At 37.8% G+C, this 20,987-nt stretch overlaps 1 protein-coding gene across 2 annotated transcripts; it reads right to left on the bottom strand.

Moving 5' to 3' along the window:
- Positions 1-2,333: 2,333 nt before the first annotated feature.
- WASHC3 (WASH complex subunit 3) lies at positions 2,334-17,424 on the bottom strand. Of its 2 annotated transcripts, none has more exons than XM_064421052.1 (7): positions 17,269-17,424; positions 15,755-15,853; positions 13,470-13,535; positions 12,069-12,197; positions 10,406-10,513; positions 7,083-7,147; positions 2,334-4,107 (listed from the first exon to the last, which is right to left on the bottom strand). In XM_064421052.1, the coding sequence occupies exons 1-7, from the start codon at positions 17,317-17,319 to the stop codon at positions 4,023-4,025; spliced, it is 603 nt and encodes a 200-aa protein (XP_064277122.1). In that variant the 5' UTR covers positions 17,320-17,424; the 3' UTR covers positions 2,334-4,022. The 2 variants fall into 2 exon arrangements, with proteins under 2 accessions (XP_064277122.1, XP_064277121.1); XM_064421051.1 differs by having other exon boundaries at positions 10,406-10,516; positions 17,269-17,423.
- Between the last annotated feature and the right edge of the window lie 3,563 nt (positions 17,425-20,987).

Below are 20,987 nucleotides of genomic sequence, written 5' to 3' on the forward strand. Positions count from 1 at the left end.
ATCAGTCTCTGCTCTTGGCTGGAGTGCAGTCTTGGTGGCAGGAAAAGGGACTGCAGGAACACTGTGGTGCTCCTCACATCTTCCCTTAAGGCACTCAGCACTGACTTTTAGCACAGACACAACTGCACAGTTAAGCAAGAAGGGCCCCAGCCAATGTGGCACTTCCTGTCTGGCCTGTGCTCTGCAAAGTGCCCTGAATGGAGACCCCACCACATAAAGCATCAGGAGAGTAACACTTTGGACACCAGTGCAGGCATTTCAGACACCAGGATGCCAAATTTTCAGAATAAGAAAATACACGTCCCGTTCTGCAGACAAACTCATTGTAGGACTGTTACCTCTGTCTGGCTTTTCAGAGAAAACGATCTCCAGACAGATTGAGCCCACTATGAATAAAGGTTTCTTGCTATGTAACACTATGGAAAGCAAAACTGACCTAATCACACACAGCTCAAAGTGCTGATCTTAGTGATATTCTCTTTTTCCAAGTACAGGCTATAGTTTGTTATATTTTTTTTTTCACAGAACGTCAAACTATACACTTACTCACTGGTGTAAATAACACACACTGGAAAGAAAAACAAGAGAGAGGAAGAGACTCAGCTTGGAAAAAGAACCACCAATTTTCATTTCAAATGTAGCTGAACAGAAGACTTGAGAGGGAACAGATTAATGATTACAACTGCTAAACCAGGACTTCACTATAAAGTTATCATGTCCAGATGTTGCTTTTGCCTTTGACAGGTTTTGAGGTTTTACTTACAAAAATAGACATGCATCTAGTCTAAGAGCATCTACATGCATTTAAAATGCCTGTAATAGCATTAAGAAACTGACCTTTATGCATTCTGCACTCCCATTCACCTGCAGAATGAGGAATATGGTGATGGGGTTAAAAATGTTTGCTTAAACAAAGAATACATTGTTTACCAGTAGTACATAATTAGTATTAACAGATGCATTCAGTGGTTATTCCACCAACACTCTGCAGCAGTTTTTATGCCTACAAGTTGTAATACTGCCCCAGATGATGAGTTCAAATCTGTGTAAAATTGGTGTACATTAGATGTGTATTACGGACACTTCTTAATGGGTACCGTATCTTTTAAAAGTTGGAAGCTTTTAAAAATAAAAATTTCTTAAAAATGGACTTTATCCCTTGAAAGTATTACATATATCTGATTACTGTGCTGCCAAGCTGAAATACTCCCTCCATCTTCTATTCCAAAACAGATGGCAAATAACGAGTGCCTTGGAATATTCTCCACTCGCAGTATTCAGCTTGCGGTTAAGGACTTTCCAGCTTGCTGGGCTAGCACCACAGCTCTAGAAAACTGCTGCAGACCAAGGAGCACCAGCACAGCTGACATAATTCAGTCTCAAACCAACCTTCCCATATTTAATAGCTCCTTGTGTCAGCTGAAACATCTCAAGACTGAATTTGGCTACAGCTTAAGAGCAAAGGGATGTGTTTAGGAGCAGAAGAGCCTAAAGTGGTCAGAGGTTCCAAAGGTAGAGGAAGCACTATGGTGCTGAGACACTGAATGTAAAAAGGGACAGTTTTATCTTTTTTCCCCCCAGTTCCTCACAATACAGACATTTAGACTTCGTTACCACACAACTGGGAGAGGAGACAAAGTGGAAAGATTTTTCTTAATGTTTCTGCAAGTTTACTCCACAGTAAACGTCTACCCTGAAAAGATCATCCAGTTCCTAAGCAGTTAAATTCACAATCCCTATTAATGAAACTGTTATTCTGTGACATATATAATTATTGATTAATTATCCCTTATTTTAACAAGTGTCTGTAGGCCAGAGGCTTTCTTTTTCATTCCACATAAAAGTGTATCTGCAGTGGTGTCAAAAACAATTGATTTTAGGATGTTTTTTTCAAACTAAAATTATTTTATATGAAAAGTTCTTTAGAATGTTAAACAACTGAAGCTATTCCTTCTTTACTGTCTTTTGTTAACCTTGCTTGTTTCTTTAGAAAAATAATAAACTACTATGTCTCAATTCAACTCTTTAAATCATGCTACTTCCTTACATAGGTCCACGTCAGTTCCAAAGTATCAAACACAGAATACACATTAATTTCAGCCTTCCTTAAATTTGCTTCTTAGAACAGTGGCTATGGGATACTCAGTTCTCCTGTGATCAGAGTGCCACCATAGGTTAACTTTAACTACAAACCCCAATTTCCAAAACTCTCCCCTTAGGCTAGAAGGTTGTATCAGCAAAGTCAGCTCTGGAGAAACCTGAATTGCACAGACTTTGGAATTATTTTCAGTGTCTTGTTTAGAGCAAGATATAGGAATAAAATGAAACCATAATTTTGGTTTACAAAGTATAGCTTTTATTTTACTGACTGCTTAAATGAGTTTTCAAATATAGATTTTAAAAAGTCATGAGTATTTCAATATATACATTCTGAAATAACATTATCACATTTACATTTGAAATACTTATTGCTAATATGTTAATATTTTTTGTGTTTTACCAAGTGTTAACTATTAAGTAAATTTTTAAGTGTTCAATAGCAATTAACCCATCATTGAAATACCATCTCTTGACATTCTCTAGTGCATATATGGTTTTGTAGGGATTCAGGCATTACTCTGATTTATGGAGAGCATAAATATGTCTCCCAGGCTGAAATGGGAGACATGCTTAAGTTACAGATAAAAAAAGAAAAAAGCAGGTAACCTACTGAAGTGGCAGAAATAACTAAGAGAGAAGGTATTGACTCAGTCATAAAGGCTAACAAACTTATACCCTTGGAGCTTCAGTTTTAGTCTTCTCTTGGTCACAGCAAGAATATAAATATCAGAAAGTCAATGACTGCCTGGCACACAGCATTCTGGTATAATCACAACAATCTGGGGAATTCAAACAGATTGCAAAGGATTTCATGTGGAACAAACTGTATTAAAGAAGATTCTTCAATGAAATATAATGTTTGAGTCACGAAGTATATCAAGTAATTTTCAGGGGAATCTTCAGGGCACATCAGGCATTTCTTTATACTGTTCCCCAATGAGTGCCTCAAGAGGTGCCAAGGTAGTTTTACCCTTATACAACCTGAATTTTAGCTTCTTTGCTGAAATTATCAGCAAAGGCACCAACTTGGAGGTGATTTCTCATCCTAAGCAAACTGTTCAGCCACAGTGTCTTTCGAGTAAGGCCAATGACGTCAGAAAATGGTCTCAACTGACCCACACAGCACTGAACCAGTAGTGAAATTCCACTAATGATCTCCCAGTCCCTTGCTTTTTTCTCAGTGTCATTTTCAAACCAACCTTGCCATGTTTGTACCTTTCTATCTACAACACTGCAACCTCAATTGGATAAATCAACCCTTCAAGAGTAGGAGTTCCTTTAACAGCTTCATACAGACTCTAATGTGGTACTGAGTAGCAGTATATGCTTTGAAAATGGATTCAAAATGGGTTTTAATATATTTTTCACTTGTATTTTAGTTCTTCTCAAATCTGAGTATCACCGATTTGTAATCACCATAAAGAGCTGACTTATATGTAATTCTTGCTGCATCATTGCAAACACAGGATATTGCAAAAAAGGTACAGTTTATCAATGAAACACTTTCATTTTCCAAAGTTAATTTACCTTTTAAGTTATGAAGCAGAAAGAAGGCAACATAGGTTAAATGTTTACACAGAAAATCTAACAATGACCAGAATGCAGTTTTAGAGACATGGAGGTTTAAAGGTGTGGAATTCTTAGAGCCCTATGAAGTAATTTTAGCAGAACCAGAAATGAATCTGACACGATCCAGCATAAAAACTGCAAGGATCTCATGATTCATTTTCATGGGGGAAGGGTTCAGGTTGAAACATGCTGCCTGTTCAAACTTTCCAGAACAGAACACTGAGGATCTTAGTTCTTAAAAACGCCATAAGACAAACCATGTCATCCGTGTGATCCACAGAAAACCATTGTCTGCCAAAGCTCCAAACACATGAGCACTTAACAAAGGTTTCCAAAGGCTGGAATCAGTCTCTTCAGTCACTGAATGAAGATTCACTATCAGAACTCTCTTCTGCTTTGCCATCATCTCCCCAGGCAGGCACAGGGGCATCTGGGGTCCTGCAGGCAACAAAAACATTCTGTGCTGTAAATCCAGCTAAGAGCACAAGCAGCTCAGCACGTAACACCACTGTCCTTGCACAACAACTGCAGGCACTTTATTGCCACAACATTTAACACATTAACTGTTTATGGTTCACAAACTCACACCTTAGTGCTATTGCCTCACCTACAACTGGAAGGCAAACACTAGAAACTGTAACTCACTGGACATCAAAACTCTGTAGACACCAGTGTGAATGCACGCCTTTGATGCCATCAGAAATGATGACAGATCATTAAGAAGTGGCAAACACTTGTAGAAAGAGTTGAAAGCAGGCAATAATGATTAATTCAATTTTTTTTCAATCTTCAGAGGTTGTTGGGCTGAAAGGAACATTCTGTACACCATTAAGCAGTGTAAATAGTACATGAAAAAAATAAGACAGGAAATGAACAATATTGTATCCAACTAAAACTGCAGGGATAATTTAGTGAAGCAAAAAGGAATTACTCAGAGTGGAATTTGGCTAGAACTTTGGGTTAAATTTGACATGCAAGAGCAGCCATGGGATTTTTATTGACTACAAATGATCAGACCTCTTGTATTTAGTTTTAAAGAGAATATTTAGGATGGATCTTAACACTATGGCAAAATGTTTGCTTGGGGAATCTACTAGAAATGAAGGTGAGAGAAGCAAGCCATCTAAAGACTAACATTACTGCCTGAAGATGCTAGCTCTCCATGGACTCTCTTTCCTAAGTATGTAATGAATTTGACATACAAACAATAGAGAGCCTGATAAAGGCTGAAAGTGAGGTAGAAAATACAAACATAATTATACTTGGGGGAAAATGACATTCAGAGAAACTCACTTCCTGTATGACAGTTAACATCTCTTGGATAAAATATTGCATTTTAAACTAAACTGACAGTTGTATTAATCATCCTGTTCTTATTTATCTTGGGAGTATAGAATTTCTTTTCCAACATTAGTTTTGTTTAGTATAATTTCTCTGTTGGGAATCCCTAAGGTAACTTTAAAGTGTTCCTAAACATTTTTGGTGCAAAGATGAGAAGTGTGTGAAAGAACTGCAGAAGAGCCTTCTCCCTCCCCACTGCACACCTCTAAAACAAATGAAGAAAGCATTTGCTTTCTCATGCAAATACCACTTCACAATATTATTCCTTGTTGCCGTGGTAATGACAAAACAGAAGAGCTGTGCAAAGACGTGATCTGCAGAGACCAGTGCAAAACCTCTCATTTATTAAGAAGAGGAAGATGATGCTGAATTCCTTTAGCTCATGAGAGCAGGACAAACTCTTCTGGAACTGAAGACAGGCAAGAGAGGAAGGATAAGAAACAAAAGTCAAAGGTAGGTAAACTGGGAGCTTGATAGAACAGGCAGTTACCAAACGCTGTAAAAAGTTGAGAAAGGAGCATTAACAGAGGTAGAAAAGCCAAGAGGAGAGTGTAGAAACAGTATTGTATCATTAGAATTAGCACATCTTCAGCCACAAATAACCCATGCTCAGCCAATGGGAAGGAGCTGGGGGAGTCTGCAGTAAGTGACTGAGCACACAGCCATGTGTACATTTTCCTCATTTTCTCTGGGACTGAGTGAGCAGACCTAAGGAAGCTGAAGACCCAGGAAATACAGGGTGAATGGCAAGACACACATAAAAGAAGAAGCCTATAGCATCATGACATGCAAGAAAATTGAAGTCACTCCTGATACCTTAACATGTTCCACATCATGCACCTTGACAAATAATTAGCTTTCTTTAACCAGTTTTCAAACCAATAACCTTTTAAAGAAAATCTGGCTAAGCATTACTGTTGCACAGATCTTTGAAGATGGATTTTGAGATCTAACCCCAAACATATTCTGTGAGTCTCAATCCACAGGAATAACGTTTCTGCCTTAATGCAAAATAGCAATCCAAAAGCAGACACTTTTAAAAAAACAGCTTTTGAAATTTTAACTCATTATCTTTTTGTTTTATCTACTATAAAAATCCACCCAAACATGAAGAAATAGCAGCAATTATAGAAAGGTAGGGACTTGAAAACACAGCAAAAAATACAATACATTTAACACACATATAGAAAACCCACATTTGCTAAACCTATCTCCAATTTGCACAGGGTCTTTTTTTTATTTCTAATTCAATCAGAAAAGAAAACAACTGAGGAATAACTACTTTAGCTTATCTAGACCAGGAAGTAACTGAGAGCTAAAGTCATTCATCATATGATGATACTTCAGGTTTATTTTATTTAACAAGTAGTTAGTTTCAGAATAAGCCTTTACAAAATGTAAAAGGACTTCATTAGAAATGAAAAATGGACTTTTTAATATCCTGACAGTTTCTGGAAAGAATGCAAAAATACTTCAAACATTTTGGTGTCTATAATGTAAGAATGAAAGCTAATACTTTAATCAGTTTAACAAATTTTGTGAAATAATACAGTAGAACTAAATTAAATGTCCACTGTAAAGTAAGACTGAAATTAACGTTTATGGCCAGACAAGAAGCATTGAAAGCACTGAAAGTTACTTAGTAGTCTTCACTTCAGATTGACTCAATCAACAGCCAAAATTTTGAGCTGCTGACTTCAATTTACGCTTTCAATTTTGAAGTCAAGTTGTACACTACATCTACTGAAGGAATCTGGAAACAACTGTGTTGTCCCTCAAGCATTCAACAAAATAAGAATGAGTTTGTTGTTACTACTCTACAAAAATGACATTTTCTTATTGGAGTGTTGAAAGCAAGTATCTGGGAAAAACCTCATAGTCTACACAGGGCACTGAAAATGGCTACTGACCTTTTATTTCAGTCCTCATTGCTAAATGCACATTGTCAGATGCTAGCTTGTCACTGCTATAGCTCAGAACACCTTGAACAACCTCTTCTAAGCACATGTTTTTCCAAGTTTTTTAAACACACAGTTGCACTGCAGCCCTACTAGAAGTCACAAATTACTTACTCGAGAAGGTCTGGATTTAGCCCCTCGGAAATCATTTTGTTTCGTATTGCCATTACAGGAACACCCTGTGCAGCAGGAGGAAGAATAGTATAAAACTACTGGACACAAATAGGTCAGTTAAATAACACAGGTACTTTTAAACCACACTTTCATATAAATTTATGCATGTCACTTGTCAAACAACAGCATGGAACATTAATCTCAGTTCCCATCAATACAAACCTAGAAGCAAGAAATTATTGAGATTAAAGGCCCTTTTAATCCATTTTATATTTATTGCAAAACATCTAGAGAAAGTTGCAGGGAGAGTATCAAGACTGGATAGATATAACTGTAATTTGTGCACACAAAATTATGAAGCTGACGTTATCTGTATGGGTAAGAATGTGGAGAAAGCACAAAGTAGCACAAAGACAGCAGAGGAGTTGTGCTAGGAAAGACTTGGGCATGCTGAAGGTATGTATACCCAAGAGAGAGAAAACCAGGGAAGTGCATCTGCTACCACTCCAGAAGGATCTCGTGAGGCAGTGCTAAAAGCTGGAGAAGTCTAAAAAGCATGGAGAAAAAGGCAAACAGGACATGAGAACAGAAGCACAATTTAAAAGTGAATTCTCTGAATACAACTGCTTGTACAGTCAGGCTTGAATCTTCTGTGACTTCTGGACAGATATCAGCCAAATATGTGCATGTTAAAAAAATTCCTTCCCTTTACTGCGAGTCCTTCCACAGCTTCTGCACTTTATTTTATTCATCAACACCTAAACATCCTCTTATCTTGGATCACATATCCAAGACCCACATCCTCTCATGAGATACATTCCAACAAACTGCTCCTATGTTTCCACTATAGCTGCTCAAAGGCAACTTGTTGCTTTGCCATCTCCTGCTGGAAACCATCAGAAATACCATCTGGATCACTCCATGCCAATATAGGATATGGGAAAAAAACCCCAAACCAAACGAGGATACAATTTCTGATTTGAAAGGGACAAAGTTACTGGTGGTCTAAGAAATTCTAAATGAAAAGTGGTGTAGGACTAGTATCTTTTGTCCAAAAGCAAGTAAAATAGTGCTAAAATCAAGGGCAAGCATGACTAATGTTCCAGAACACAATGTGATTTTATGACAGCTCCAAGGTAAGAATCACAATCAAGGCTTGCCCATGAGCACTGTGGAACAGCACACACAGAGGTACGTAGCTGTAGCAATCTATCAGGCATAATGTGAAAAAAGGTCACTCAAGTACCTGCAATGTAATACCTTGAAATAAAAGAATATCTTAGTGCTTCACAACTAATGTGCATTGCAAAGGTGAATATTTTGAATATTTATTTGAGTATTTCATGTCGGTTTAAAAATTTAGTTGTTCTAGTATAGATTTGGACCCCTGGGATTGTGTGTCTACACACCATCTTGTACTAATGCTTCTTCCCTGCTTGACTGCTCTTAGGGTGCTTTTCCCCACCTCAGAAGTCACTGATAAGTTGTTTATGCATCAATTCAAACCAGGTGAGACCAGAATTGAGACTGATCAGGCAAGGCAGAATTCATATTTGATTTCAATCAAAGGGAATTTGGTGTAGGACTTCTAAGAATGGGTTGCTTTTATGTTCACATGTGAAGCATGTTTTATTCCAACACTGCATGCATTAAAATCTGCGAGAAAAAAAATCCTCTCAGTGCCCTCATATATCATAGATTCACAAAACTAATCTGAAGTTTAATCAAAATGCTCTTTTAGCCTTCTTATCTGAAGGAAAACAATTAATATTGTACCAATATCTATTTATAATACAGTCAGGACATTCCAATTACTTTACCTTTCATGCTTTCCTAAATGTTACTCTGCAAATATGGTACTGCTTTTGTGTGATTTCTTGGAATATTGTTGTAAATTTTAAAAAGTAAGAATTTAGTATCCTCAATTGCACTCCACCAAAATGAGTTTGTCACAATTTCATGGAAGAGCTACTTTTAGTTTAGAATGGTGCTCTTTTATACTACAAACATTGTGAGTAATAAATAAATTATCAGTTCAAACAAATCTAGAAGTTTAATTTGGGCAAATAAATGACACCAACTGAAATACTTGACCGGACAAGGAGACAAGTTTGGCAAATACAAAAACACACATTAATTTGTAGTATGTTAGTTTGACTTTCCTACCACACTGTTTACAACTGGCAGAGGAGTCACCAGGAACTGCCAGTACACAGCAGAAATGTGGAAAGTGAGATCTCATTCCACTAGCAGTCACCAAAAAAAAAAAAAAAATTCAAAGTAATTAGACCATCCAGCACTTTCAAATCCACTTTGAAGTCTGGCATTAAATCAATACAGTAACATAGTGTTCTACTCTCTGCTACTATCCCACTGCTAGGTTTTCCAAATAGTTTGTAATAAGCTACCCATAAAGTGCCAATTTGTGATTCAAGTGAAAAATAAGGTTTGGAACACCCTTCAAGGGATGAAGCAGACCAATTGTAATAATTTCTTTGAAGACTGAGTGAAACCATGAAGTTAGTTTTAACATAAGCAACATTTTATTAATACTATGACATAGTCATACTTTCCAGAATTATAATATGTATTTTAGAGGAAAATTTCCACTGACAAATTGAAAATAAATTGAAATAAACGCTTTGTTTCCAATCTTTGTTTCAATGGTTGGTGTGAAACAACCTCTTAAAAATATCACAAATAGTCTCCCATTCACCTTCTCATTCCTTCATTAGATTTCACACATGTTAATATTGAGATTACAATAATTTATTTCCTACTTATCTGCAGCACAGACCGCAGATAAAGATGTAAACAAAACCTGCATCATGAATAACAGGAAACTGGAGTGGAACCAGATAATGAAGCAATCCCTGTCTCTCTATTTTGGTCCTTACAGAAATATCAAGTACTCCTGATCCGGACTATACTTGCAAAGCTGTATTTTGTACCCTACAGTAAAATCAGGCTGTAATCAGTCTGTATGCAGGGAATGACTCCAATTTGCCAGGACAACTCCACTTCCAGTGGCATCTTCTGTGCCTCCGGCTAATATCACTTTGCATTTACACATTTCACACCTTCAGTTCACAAGTCTACCAGCAGAATTTTGTAGAAAGATCTTGCCAGACGCTGTCTGAGGGAATATATTGCATTAACTCATTTATTAGAGAAGATGTGCTAGAATATTATGAGGTTATCCTACCTCAAAGATTACTGTTGTAATATATGTTTTTAGACATTTAAGGTTCACTTACAGATGTGTGGTACATTCCACCAAAAAACAACACGTTAGCCAAAGAATGACATGAGAACTGACTTACCACTTGTACCATTTTGAGGTATCTGGCATATCTTGGATCCTTGGCCACAGTTGTGACGTTTTCTGTTACTACCTCCGTTTTCTGTAACCCTTCCTCTTGTGTATTGTTCTGCTGTGTGTGAAGAACAAACCCTTTTAATGGTTAGGTGCACACATCACACCCAGGGAGAGATTCCAAACAATAAAACTGGGTATTTTAGGGGAAAGTGCAACTCTGCCTCATCAAGAGGAGGATTATTCTGATCCACATTCACAAAATTAGAGGTTTCCTAGATGCATGAAATCACAAATCCAGCTCTTTTGTTGTTCACTGTTACAAGAGCGTCCTTCTACTTTTAGATACAATTTTAAGTTATTGAACAACACATAAAAAAAACAAAAAGGCCCTAATAACCCTCTTAAGTTGCATTTAATAAATATCACAGTATTCAATGTAAATGGTCTTTTTATAAAAAATATTTATAAAGAGTATATCTATAAATCTCCCCCAGTAGTCCAATGCCTTTTTTCCTCAAAATATTTGATTCCCTGACAAATGTTTCATACATATCATGTAACTTCTAAACTATACTTCTGAGTATAAATCATTACTCAAAGGATAATGTAATGAAACCAAAGATTCCTTGAAAATATTTATTTTAAATGAAATGAAAAATGACAAGAAGTTCTAATACTTTTAAAAGAACACAGAAAACTCTATTTTTTCTACAAAACTAACCACCTGAAACTTGGAATATATATGACCCTTATATACTTAAACATACTTTATATACTTCCATATCTGAGAAGAGGAACATTTTAAAGAAAATGAACTCATGGTGAGTCATTCTCTCAAGTGGCTGGAACATGCAATGCTGCCCAGGGTCTCCCCTGCTGCTGCCTGCAAATCAGAGTTACAGTCCTTGACAGGCAGGCAAAAGCAGCAGAGTGCTCCAGCTATTGTTTTTCCACAGCAACTTCCATCAAATAAGAGAATGAGCAGAGATCAGAATTGAGGATTCCTTGAGGAGAAACTGTAAGGGGAAACCAGGAGAAGAAATCCATCTACAAATGGGCCTGAAAGCCTTACTTAGTCGTTGGTGATCATGGGACTCAAATGTCTGGGTTAAAAAATCAACAAATCGCACACATTAAATTCCCCAAAATGACAAGAAGTTAGTTGCAGGGGTAGTATTTTAATGCTGATTGCTAGTAATAAGCTCGCCTTTACTGTATGTGAAGGATGATATACAGAAAACCTTCAATGTAATAAAGTCTTTAGAATTAAGCATGCTAGAAATTCCAATTTGAGCTAAAAGCTCACATTCTGAAGAAAGGAGAAAAGAGTTGCAATGATGTGATTTGAAATGTTATTTTCATTCATGACTTTCCCAGTGCTGTAATGTAATTCATGTTCATATTTTAGTTTGAAGAAAAGGAAGGAGAAATTTAGCACTAGATTTGAATTAGTTCTAATTATTTAAGTGACATAGCTAATAAAGGGTATAGCCTGTTTTGTTTGAAGTCACTTGTTAAAACAGTGCCAGCAGAGAAAAGCCCAGTCTTAGACTTTTACAGTGATTGCTCACTTCCAATAGAATTGCTTCTTCTATCTACTGCAAATGACATTAAAAACTTGAGAGAGCTCTATTCCTTCAAGGTATGGGTTATGCTTCATTACTTACTCCAGACTGAGGTGATCCAGCTGTCTGTTGGTCTGTAGCAGCCTGTGCCACAGGACCATTTGTAACACTGTTCACATTTGCACTGGACACTTCAAATTTGACATCTTCTAGGCCAGGAATTGAGGATAACTGAATGCAAAAAACGTCATCAAATAAGCAATGAGCACTTCATAAGACTACATGTACAACAAAATCTGTAGCACTCTGCTTACACCTTATTGTCCAGATAGGTTTTACATTAGTAAAATTGTAACTTTCTGCCCCTAGTTCTGGTATTTTGATTGGGCAATAAAAAATCTTTCTATCCAGCTGCCTTCTACAATAAAAAGTTTCACTGTTAACACAGTGCTGCAGAGCAGGAAAGGCTTCCACACCTTCCCAGCATTTTGCTGCTGCATTTATCAACCACACAAGAGCCATGCAATCTCTGCTACTTCCCCTACAGTGAAAGAAATCATGGCAAGAACAGCTCTATCACCTAACAGATGGGAGACTGGTTACAAATTTTTGAATTTTCTACATCTTTCACTTTTTTTAAGGAAATTATGTGAGTGGATATTAAATACACCACATATCTATTTGAAGGAAATTATATTTAACATGATTCTGAAGAATTCTGCAAAAGTCATCAATTGAGATAATTCCTAAATATTTTGAAATAAGTAAGAATTAGAAAGCTCTGTTTGTATTATTATACTACTTTTTCCCCACAAAGATCTTAATGAACACTTTCAAAATATCCCACCCTTGCTCCCAGAAAAGCCAACTGAAATTACCTCCATCATTATTGCAAGAAGAACTTGTTAAAATTTTATAGTGGGTGATTGATTGACTTTGGGATTTTGTTGGGTTTTTTTCCTAGTAAATAATACACTATATTTCCTATCTAAGACCACAGATGATATCCTTTTGTCATTTCAGCTAAAGAAGATAAATCAAACTAATTTACATTAGTTTAGATCCAGTGCAGGTCACATTTCAATATCAAAAGGATTTACAAGGCTTCTCTCTAGTTACTTATATCAGCTGAAGTCCTCACAGTCCAGCAACATACAAAGATACTTTTGTTTCACAAAGGGGGAAATAATTTCTTTACTAGCGTTTGTAGGCAAAAAGTGTTCCTTTCCTGTTTCACATGCTTAACAAATTCAAATTTTCCACTAGGTACTGTTGTTTACCTTCTTCTCTATCAACTACATATTCAAATGTTACACAGTAGAAATAGTAAGGCATTAACTAGAGAAGAGTTAAAAACAGAATTTTTGATATCAAGATTTTATATTAGCGCCTTCAAATCATTCTGAAAACTTATTTGCTCAATTCAGACTCTAAAAAGGAAGCTAGTTCATATAATCTAGGAGGCTGTCACTGTTAGAAGATGAAGTCTATATCCATACAAACCTTTGCATCCAGAATATTGAGTGTGGTTTCAATTTGCTGGATACGGAGAGAGAGTGCTGACAATTTCTACAACAGAAAACAATTAGAATGTGAAAACACTCCCTATGCACTTGGACATATAAAAGAGTTTGCAGCTAGTTTAAAAAAAATCACATTTTTAAACTTCTCCCTGCTGAAGGCAGAGTACAGTGCAAATGAGATTATCACATTATGAAATAAATGAAGCAATGACAACCCTTTTTAGAACAGTAGCTACAGCAGTACAAATTTTAAATAATTTTACTCTGCAGTTGGTATTCCCATATAATGACAGAAATGAAGACAGACTATTTACAAAAGAAAGCCAAAGTAAATAGGGCATTACTTTGGGCAATTGGAGAATAATGGTAGACACACTGTAGTCTCCCAGTTACTGAAAGATCTTTCTTCAAAGCTTTTTCCAAATGTGGAAGATGAAAGAGATGATATGTGTGTATGTAACTGAGCAAATACAAAGAGAAAATCTGATAATTAATACAGCAGGTGATTCCAAGTCCTATACAGTCAAAATCCACAATTAATCAGAACTAGCCAGACGCTTTATATGCTCCAGGTGCACCTCAATCAAATTTTGAATTTATTTTTTTTTAAATACAGCTTAAGTTTTTCTAAATTACTCCATAAGAACTGCCAGTCTTTTAACTAATCACTACCATACTCCACCAGACCTGTCCAAGTGAAGTTGGCTGGAGTGCTGGCTGGCAGATACGTACCATTCTGACAGCTTTCTGGCACCTTGGCAAGATTCTGCCTGGCTCTGAAGCAGAACTTTAACACCCTAAGAAAATGGCAGTTCTGCCAATATGCTAGAAAAAGCAGGAGACTGACAGGAGTTAGTCTTTTTGGATAGAGCACTGACTTGTTTACAGATGGTCCTTTGTTCATGAAGAGGAGTCAGTTCCTATTGGAAGGAACTATGTGTCCTACATTTAACTGGATAAGGGGGAGGAAAGATGCACAAAAGACAATTATGCAATTTTATGGGTCTATTTGACTAGACAAGAGCCAAGAAATTTAGAGTTAAGGATGGTGTCAGCCCTGACTTTGAGTTTCTTGGCTTCTGTTGACTTACACTGCGACCTTTCACATTAAAAACACTTTTGTACTCAATGAATACGAAAAGCTTCTCAAGGAGTATATAAAGCAACTATTTAGTCTCTTGAGTAACAACACATTTTGGTTAACTAATAACTGTTTTATTAGGCAGACTTCACAGTGCTGCTGTGTGCTCAAGGAGGCTTTAAGTGTAGGTGTTCTGATGTCCACAGGGCCCATGGAAGAGGGAATACTGATATCAGGTGACAGCTGACTTTTGGACAACTGACAACAGCATCATCAGGCAGTTACACTGTCCCACCTATCAAGTTACAAGAAGTTTAAAAACCTAGGAAAAATGACTTTTTTTCCTCTGAAGCTCCATATACTCATGTAATAGCCAAATCTTATACTTGTCACGCGTCTGGCTCCAAACTTCACCAACAAATAACAGAATTTCTCAGATTACATGGCTTAGTCTAATTGGATTTGACTGCTGCCCTGGATCAGCTGGCTAGAGCTGTATAGCATTCTTTGTTGAATAAACTAATGAAAAAGCATAAAAAACCTCTAAAGACAAAAAAGTTACCCTCAAAGCCACATTAGAAAATACCCTTTTTACGAGGAGAACTCTTGTCCTGTTCAGTGGACAATTCTAATCTTGTTGGTCTGGTGTATTTCCATTGACTCTAAAGTCATCACATAAACTTACTAATCCTAAATATTTTTATTTTTCTCTCTTTTTGCAGGAAACTAAACTAATCACTTGCTAAAAATGTCCTTTTTTCAATAGAAAAACTATTTGCATTCAGCGCTTAGCCTATGACTCTCTTAAATTAAAGGTGGTAAAATCTGAAAGTAAGTTTTGATGGACCACAAGAACATGGCAACCTTCTTTCGTAACAAGGTAAGAGCCAGAGATGAAGCTGGTCAGAATAAATTCCCTGTATCAAGAAGTTCAAAGACTGTTCCAAATGCAGAAGTTTAAGAAAACGGGATGGAGTGTGGCATAATCAGGAGTTCATGTGGATCCCTTGGGGAGAAATTCTGTCTGAAGCACTTACTAAAGAGAAACCTTCAACAGAAAGCAGACTACATTTTTGGTTTAAGCTACCAGTATTACTGCATCAAAAACATTTAAATGAATGGTTCCCATTTCTTGAATTTTTAAAAATTGTACAAAGGGACAGCTGGGAAAATAATAAACATACCTCTTCACAAACAGTAGAAAAGCGGTTGAGAAACTGCACTGTGTGAACCACAAACTGGTTTAGAAATGCTACAGTTCTTTTCTGCTGAATAGCAGGAACCTGCATCAAAAAATATAAGAAAACTAGGTTACACATCAATGTCAACTTTCACATTTAGATTGCAGTATCTGCTTTTTAAAAGAAATTATTTGGAAATTTGTCTTAAGTGTGCCTGCTATGAATGCATACATACACAAACCATTTTCTAATATACATATGCATTCATACAAATTCTTTGCCACTAAAAATCTACTAACATGACAGCTGCGAATTTACAGGACACATAGAAAAGGCAACAAGACCCAAGAAATGAGAGACTGTTATCTTAAAGAAAACACCTTCAGATGAAATTGTGAATATTCATGAAAATCAGAAGGAAAAACAAACTTGGCCGGCCATACTAACACTCAGTTACAACTAACACCATGGCCAAAACTGAAGTGTAGTGATGTTGCTAAGTATTTAGTAGCTGCCCTACTTGTTCTCATTTGCAAGTCCAGACTAAAATAACCAAAATTATCTTCCAAATCAATTTCGATGCTCACATACATTTCAGACTAAAATGTAGAATCTTATGTTTGCCGAAAAGAATGATCGTCATATTGTAACACAAAGTTGTCATTTTTATTTAAACCACTACTACAGAAGACTGAATTCAGGGATTTGCACACAAAAGTTTATGTATAAAGTTTTAGTGCCTCAGGGTTAATAACCTTGGACAACTGCTTTAAGTCTTAACCTTCGCAAAGGAAATTAGCCTATGAAATTGTCACTCATTTAAGTGGAAGATTTACAAGGAATATTATTGGCAGTCAAGATTCTGCTGCGCTTTTTTGGTGACTATGGTGACTCTCTGGTCTTCACATCTTCTTTAGCCGCTGATTTATCAGTGCATTCAATATACAATTCACCACGGCCGTCTTAAAACATCCTGACTTTTTCTGAGACTTTTGTTACTACTATCTCGAGCCTCCAGCCTGTGCATTGTACAGCAGCATCTGCTGAAGCTCAGTTCTGTGGTTCCAAAATTTGCCAAGCAGCGCCTATGACCTTAGCGGAAATCTGTGGGGTGGCACAGAGCATGGAAGGAGCACTGGGTGAACTGTAACTGTCCTTCCTCTATTGAGAAAACTAAGTTTAAAAAGAAAGTTTCTACAACATTTAAAGAAATACAGCTTTGCACAGGATTTGCCTCCCAGATCGATGTTTGAAACGGCTTAATCTTTAAACACAAAGTTATCGCAGAACTGGCAGCAAAACGCCTCAGGAAAACAGCTGGAGACACAGGTAAGGAGCAGAGCCCGCTCGTTCCCGGGTGCGAGGGCGGCACCGCCACCGCACGGGGAGCTCCCCTCGCCCGCGGCCGCCGGGCCGGGCCGGGAGCCGGGGGGACGCGGGGCTCGCCCAGCACCAGGGCCAGCGCAGCGGGCAGGAGGAGCGGCAGCCCCGCAGCGCCGGCCGAGCGCAGCCCGTACCTTGGTGAGGTCAATGCCGGAGCCCACGATGGGCAGCCCGTCCTCGTCCATGCCGGCGGGCCGGGCCGGGCGCAGCCCCGCTCCGCAGCTCGGCCGCGCTCCGCAGCCGCGGCCCGGAAACAAACGCCGAGCTCCGCGGGGCGGGGCGCGCCCGCTGCCCCGCGCTTCCTCCTGGGAAACGCAGTCCCGGGCTCAGCCCTCACGGCCGGCTGTGGCCCGGGGATAAACCCTCGGGATAAACCCCGGGGATAAACCCCGAGCTGCTGGGCTGCCTCCTTTGGCACCCGCTTGGCGATGCTGGTGGCGGCCGCCGCTGAGGGGCCCGGCCGTGCCTGTGGGGTCACACTGACAGCCAGCTCTCCACAGGCCGCAGGACAGGGCCCTGCATGGAGGTGTTTGGGAAGTGTCCCCTGAGGTCAAATGTCAAGAAAATAATGAGAAAAGCCAGTGAAGGAACTGCTCCTGTGCTCATAGGCATGATTTGAGTGTTGAAGTGCTACACTTTGGGAGTCAAAAGGAGCACTGAATGGCTCTGGGTTCTTCTGAAAAAAGACAAATTTGGGGTGACCTGGAGTCTCAGTTTACAGCAGTAAATCCAAAGAGACTACAGTGGATTTCCACATTTAGTGGAAATTCTCCATGGTTACATCTAAATATTGCTGCATTTAATGAACCCTCCTAAATTCAGGGCAGTTAAGAAACCATCAAAGTCTGAGGCTGTCAGGTGGAAACTTCTCTTGTGATGAGATGAATAAAGATGCACTAATTACTGCAATACTTTGAAGACTACATCCCAAATGTACTATGCTAATTTTGGTTTAAAATTTACCAGAATTCTCAGTTTACTTCCAAATCATCACAGTTTGCCAAAACATTTTACAAATCCATATACAGAATCAATGGTAGCTGTCCACAGAGCACTTAGTTCTGTTACTCCAGTTGCCATAAAATATTCAATTATTAACTGAAGCAGCTTTTTTGGCTTTATTACTTTCACACTGTATATATTCCTAACCTGCTGTCGTATGTACATCATTATTACTCTCTTACTAAGATAATATAGCAATGTGTTTTTTGTCCATGCTAATTAAATTATTGAACATCTTCTGATTTCTACTCTGCTTTGGAGCACTGACGTGTTGCCTCAATTTCTCACCTCTCCCAAAGGATGAGCAGCAAACTAACCTACAAAATTCAGTGGGTTTATCTTTCAATCCATAGCTTACAGGAGTTGTGCAAATTTGTGTTGGGCAACAGAGCTGTTTATTTAACTTGAGTTATTTTGCCACTAATTTGAGTTGTTTATAATTACCTTAAAATTCCAACTAAATTATATTCAAGAAGAATTAATCTCGTTTATCATTAAGTGTCTATGAAACATTTTTTTCCAGGCAATGGCACTGAAAATTAATGTAAATGCATAGCCAGATCTTATCTGAATGTCTTGGTCTGTAAAGCTGGATAAGAAATCTCCCAAGAATATGCTATTTTATGAACTTTCTGGTACTTCCTGCTTTTAATTTGCTCAAAAATACTACATAGAAAAATGCAACACAGCACTTTTTCCTCCCAGCTGGAGTTAGGAAATGCAGGGTATGAGAAGTGAAAAACAGAAAGGAGGAAGTGATCACAATTTTCCAAAACCTCTTAAAAAAGTTGAAATTGAACTAACTTGTTCAGCTGTAAATATAAATGCCTGAACTTCCAAGGACAAGATTTATAAAAAAAAAATAAATAATTGAGTGATAATACCCAGATTTATAGTGTGTATGATTTGAAAATGTATTTTTTACCAGCACGTATGCTGGATGATAAATGTCAGACTGAGGAATAAGTACTGTACAGTATGTAACTGCTGGCAGTTTATACCCTATATATGTGTACATATATATATATATATTGTCATTTAAAGGCCCTGTTGTGTAGCTCCTCCTTCCAGTGAAGGAAAAGAGATGAAGGAGTGTTTAAGAGTCACCAAAATGAAATTTGGTTGACCATTAGTATTTTGAAGATGTCAGCTTTCCAGATTTTGAGGCTAGCTTGGAGTGGAAAAGCTGTGTGTACAGAAAACCGATCAGAGCTCTGTCTTCATCACTGGTAAAAAATACCTGACTTGTGATGAGGGTACACAGAAAAAGTAAAGGCAAGAACACGGGTTTCAAAGCATTGAAACTGATCTGCTCCATATATTGCACGGAATCAGAGCCTTGGGTCAACTGCAAAACACAACTGCACAAGCTCAGAAAAACTGGCAAGTGCTACTGAAGCTTCCAGTGTTCATATGCATCTTGTGTGCTTATGTACTGTTACAGGTCCCAGGCCACCACATTCAGTTTAGAATCAGCCCAGAACTCAAACAGATATACAAGTTAAACAGAAACAAAAAGCTGATCCAAAAAAATTTCCAGACATGGTGTCACCTGATCCTCCACAAGGGGCAATAGTTGTTTTTAATAAGATGGTCCAATGAACAGCTGAAAAGATCAGTGTGGATTAACATTTGCTTGATTTCGCATGGAGTCTTCTAAAACCATGCTAGCAAAAGGTATTCTAGTAAAATTTTCTCTATGAAACTGATATTGCCTCAATGATTTTTCTCTATGCTGAATTTAAGCAATGTGCCCTCCAATCTCAATAATCTCAGTGTGCCAGAATTTGTACAATTCTTGCAAACAGTTCACAGAATTATCAACCCTTCACAGTTAAATAAACTGAGAAATAGAAATGTTAGGTATTATGTAGGTTTCTTTAAAAAAAAAAGGAAACTAAATGATAAATGTTTTGGAGTTCTCTGAAAATGGCTTGTCAAGTTTCAGTTTTCCAAGTACTGTGCTGAGGCAACATGAGAGGATTAACTAATTATTTTGTTCTGTACAAAAGAGCATGGAGAACACGCTAAAAACATTAACTGCTCTCTTATTTATTTATTTATTTAAATATCCATATTACTTATTTCCAGTGTAAAATGAAGAGCCTTGAACTTGGCAAGATTATTCCTGGGCAAACAGTTTTAAGTAGTCCTTAAAAACAGAGTATGAAAAGCAAACATCCTGGTTTCTGAATTAACTACAGAACAAAAGAATTTCTGTTCTTTTCCCTCTTGGGTCTTAAGCAATTCTAAACCAAAAAAGTCTCACTCAGGAGTGCACCTGCACATACCTGGTGCATATTGCCCTTGTCTGTATGGGTCCTGAGTATAGAGGATATATTGTGCATAGGCAGGAGCTGTGTGAAGCTTGCTCTGAGGACAGAAAAACCCATGCCTGTTTCAGTTCCACTACACTCCAAAAGGATAACAGTGCCTCAGGCCAGTCCTTCCTCCCAGAGCCACAAAGATTTTTAGCTACAAGTGAATTAAACCTCCCCTTAAGGCTGCTATCTCTGGTCAGACAATGGATACAAGATAAACAGAGCACTATTACCTTGAAACATCTGCTTATTTACAGTTTAGGCACACACCAGTCCACTGGAACTTATAAGGAACTTCATATTTGTTTTAGGCAAATTTTGGGGCCAGCTGGAAAGCAAAAGTTCTCAAGAATAAAGGATTATGAGAAATATAATATGGTCTTAGGTTTCAAAAGGTGACTGTAATTTTACTTATTGCTGTCCTACTTCTGAACTGGTTTTATGTGTCCCAGATAATTAGGAACAAACAAACAAATATTTTAAAATGCAACTACAGCTAATAAGGAGGGCTACAATGCTGTAAGGAGCTG

Source organism: Passer domesticus, chromosome 5 (assembly GCF_036417665.1).
Source record: "Passer domesticus isolate bPasDom1 chromosome 5, bPasDom1.hap1, whole genome shotgun sequence".
NCBI classification, from domain to species: domain Eukaryota; kingdom Metazoa; phylum Chordata; class Aves; order Passeriformes; family Passeridae; genus Passer; species Passer domesticus.

Coding starts and splice junctions, on each gene's coding strand:
- WASHC3 (XM_064421051.1), bottom strand. CDS start 17,319: ATGGACGAGGACGGGCTGCCCATCGTGGGCTCCGGCATTGACCTCACC. Junction 13,536..15,754: donor TTTCTACTGTTTGTGAAGAG/GTATGTTTATTA, acceptor TTTCTGTTGTAG/AAATTGTCAGCACTCTCTCT. Junction 4,108..7,082: donor CTAAATCCAGACCTTCTCGA/GTAAGTAATTTG, acceptor TGTTGCCTGCAG/GACCCCAGATGCCCCTGTGC.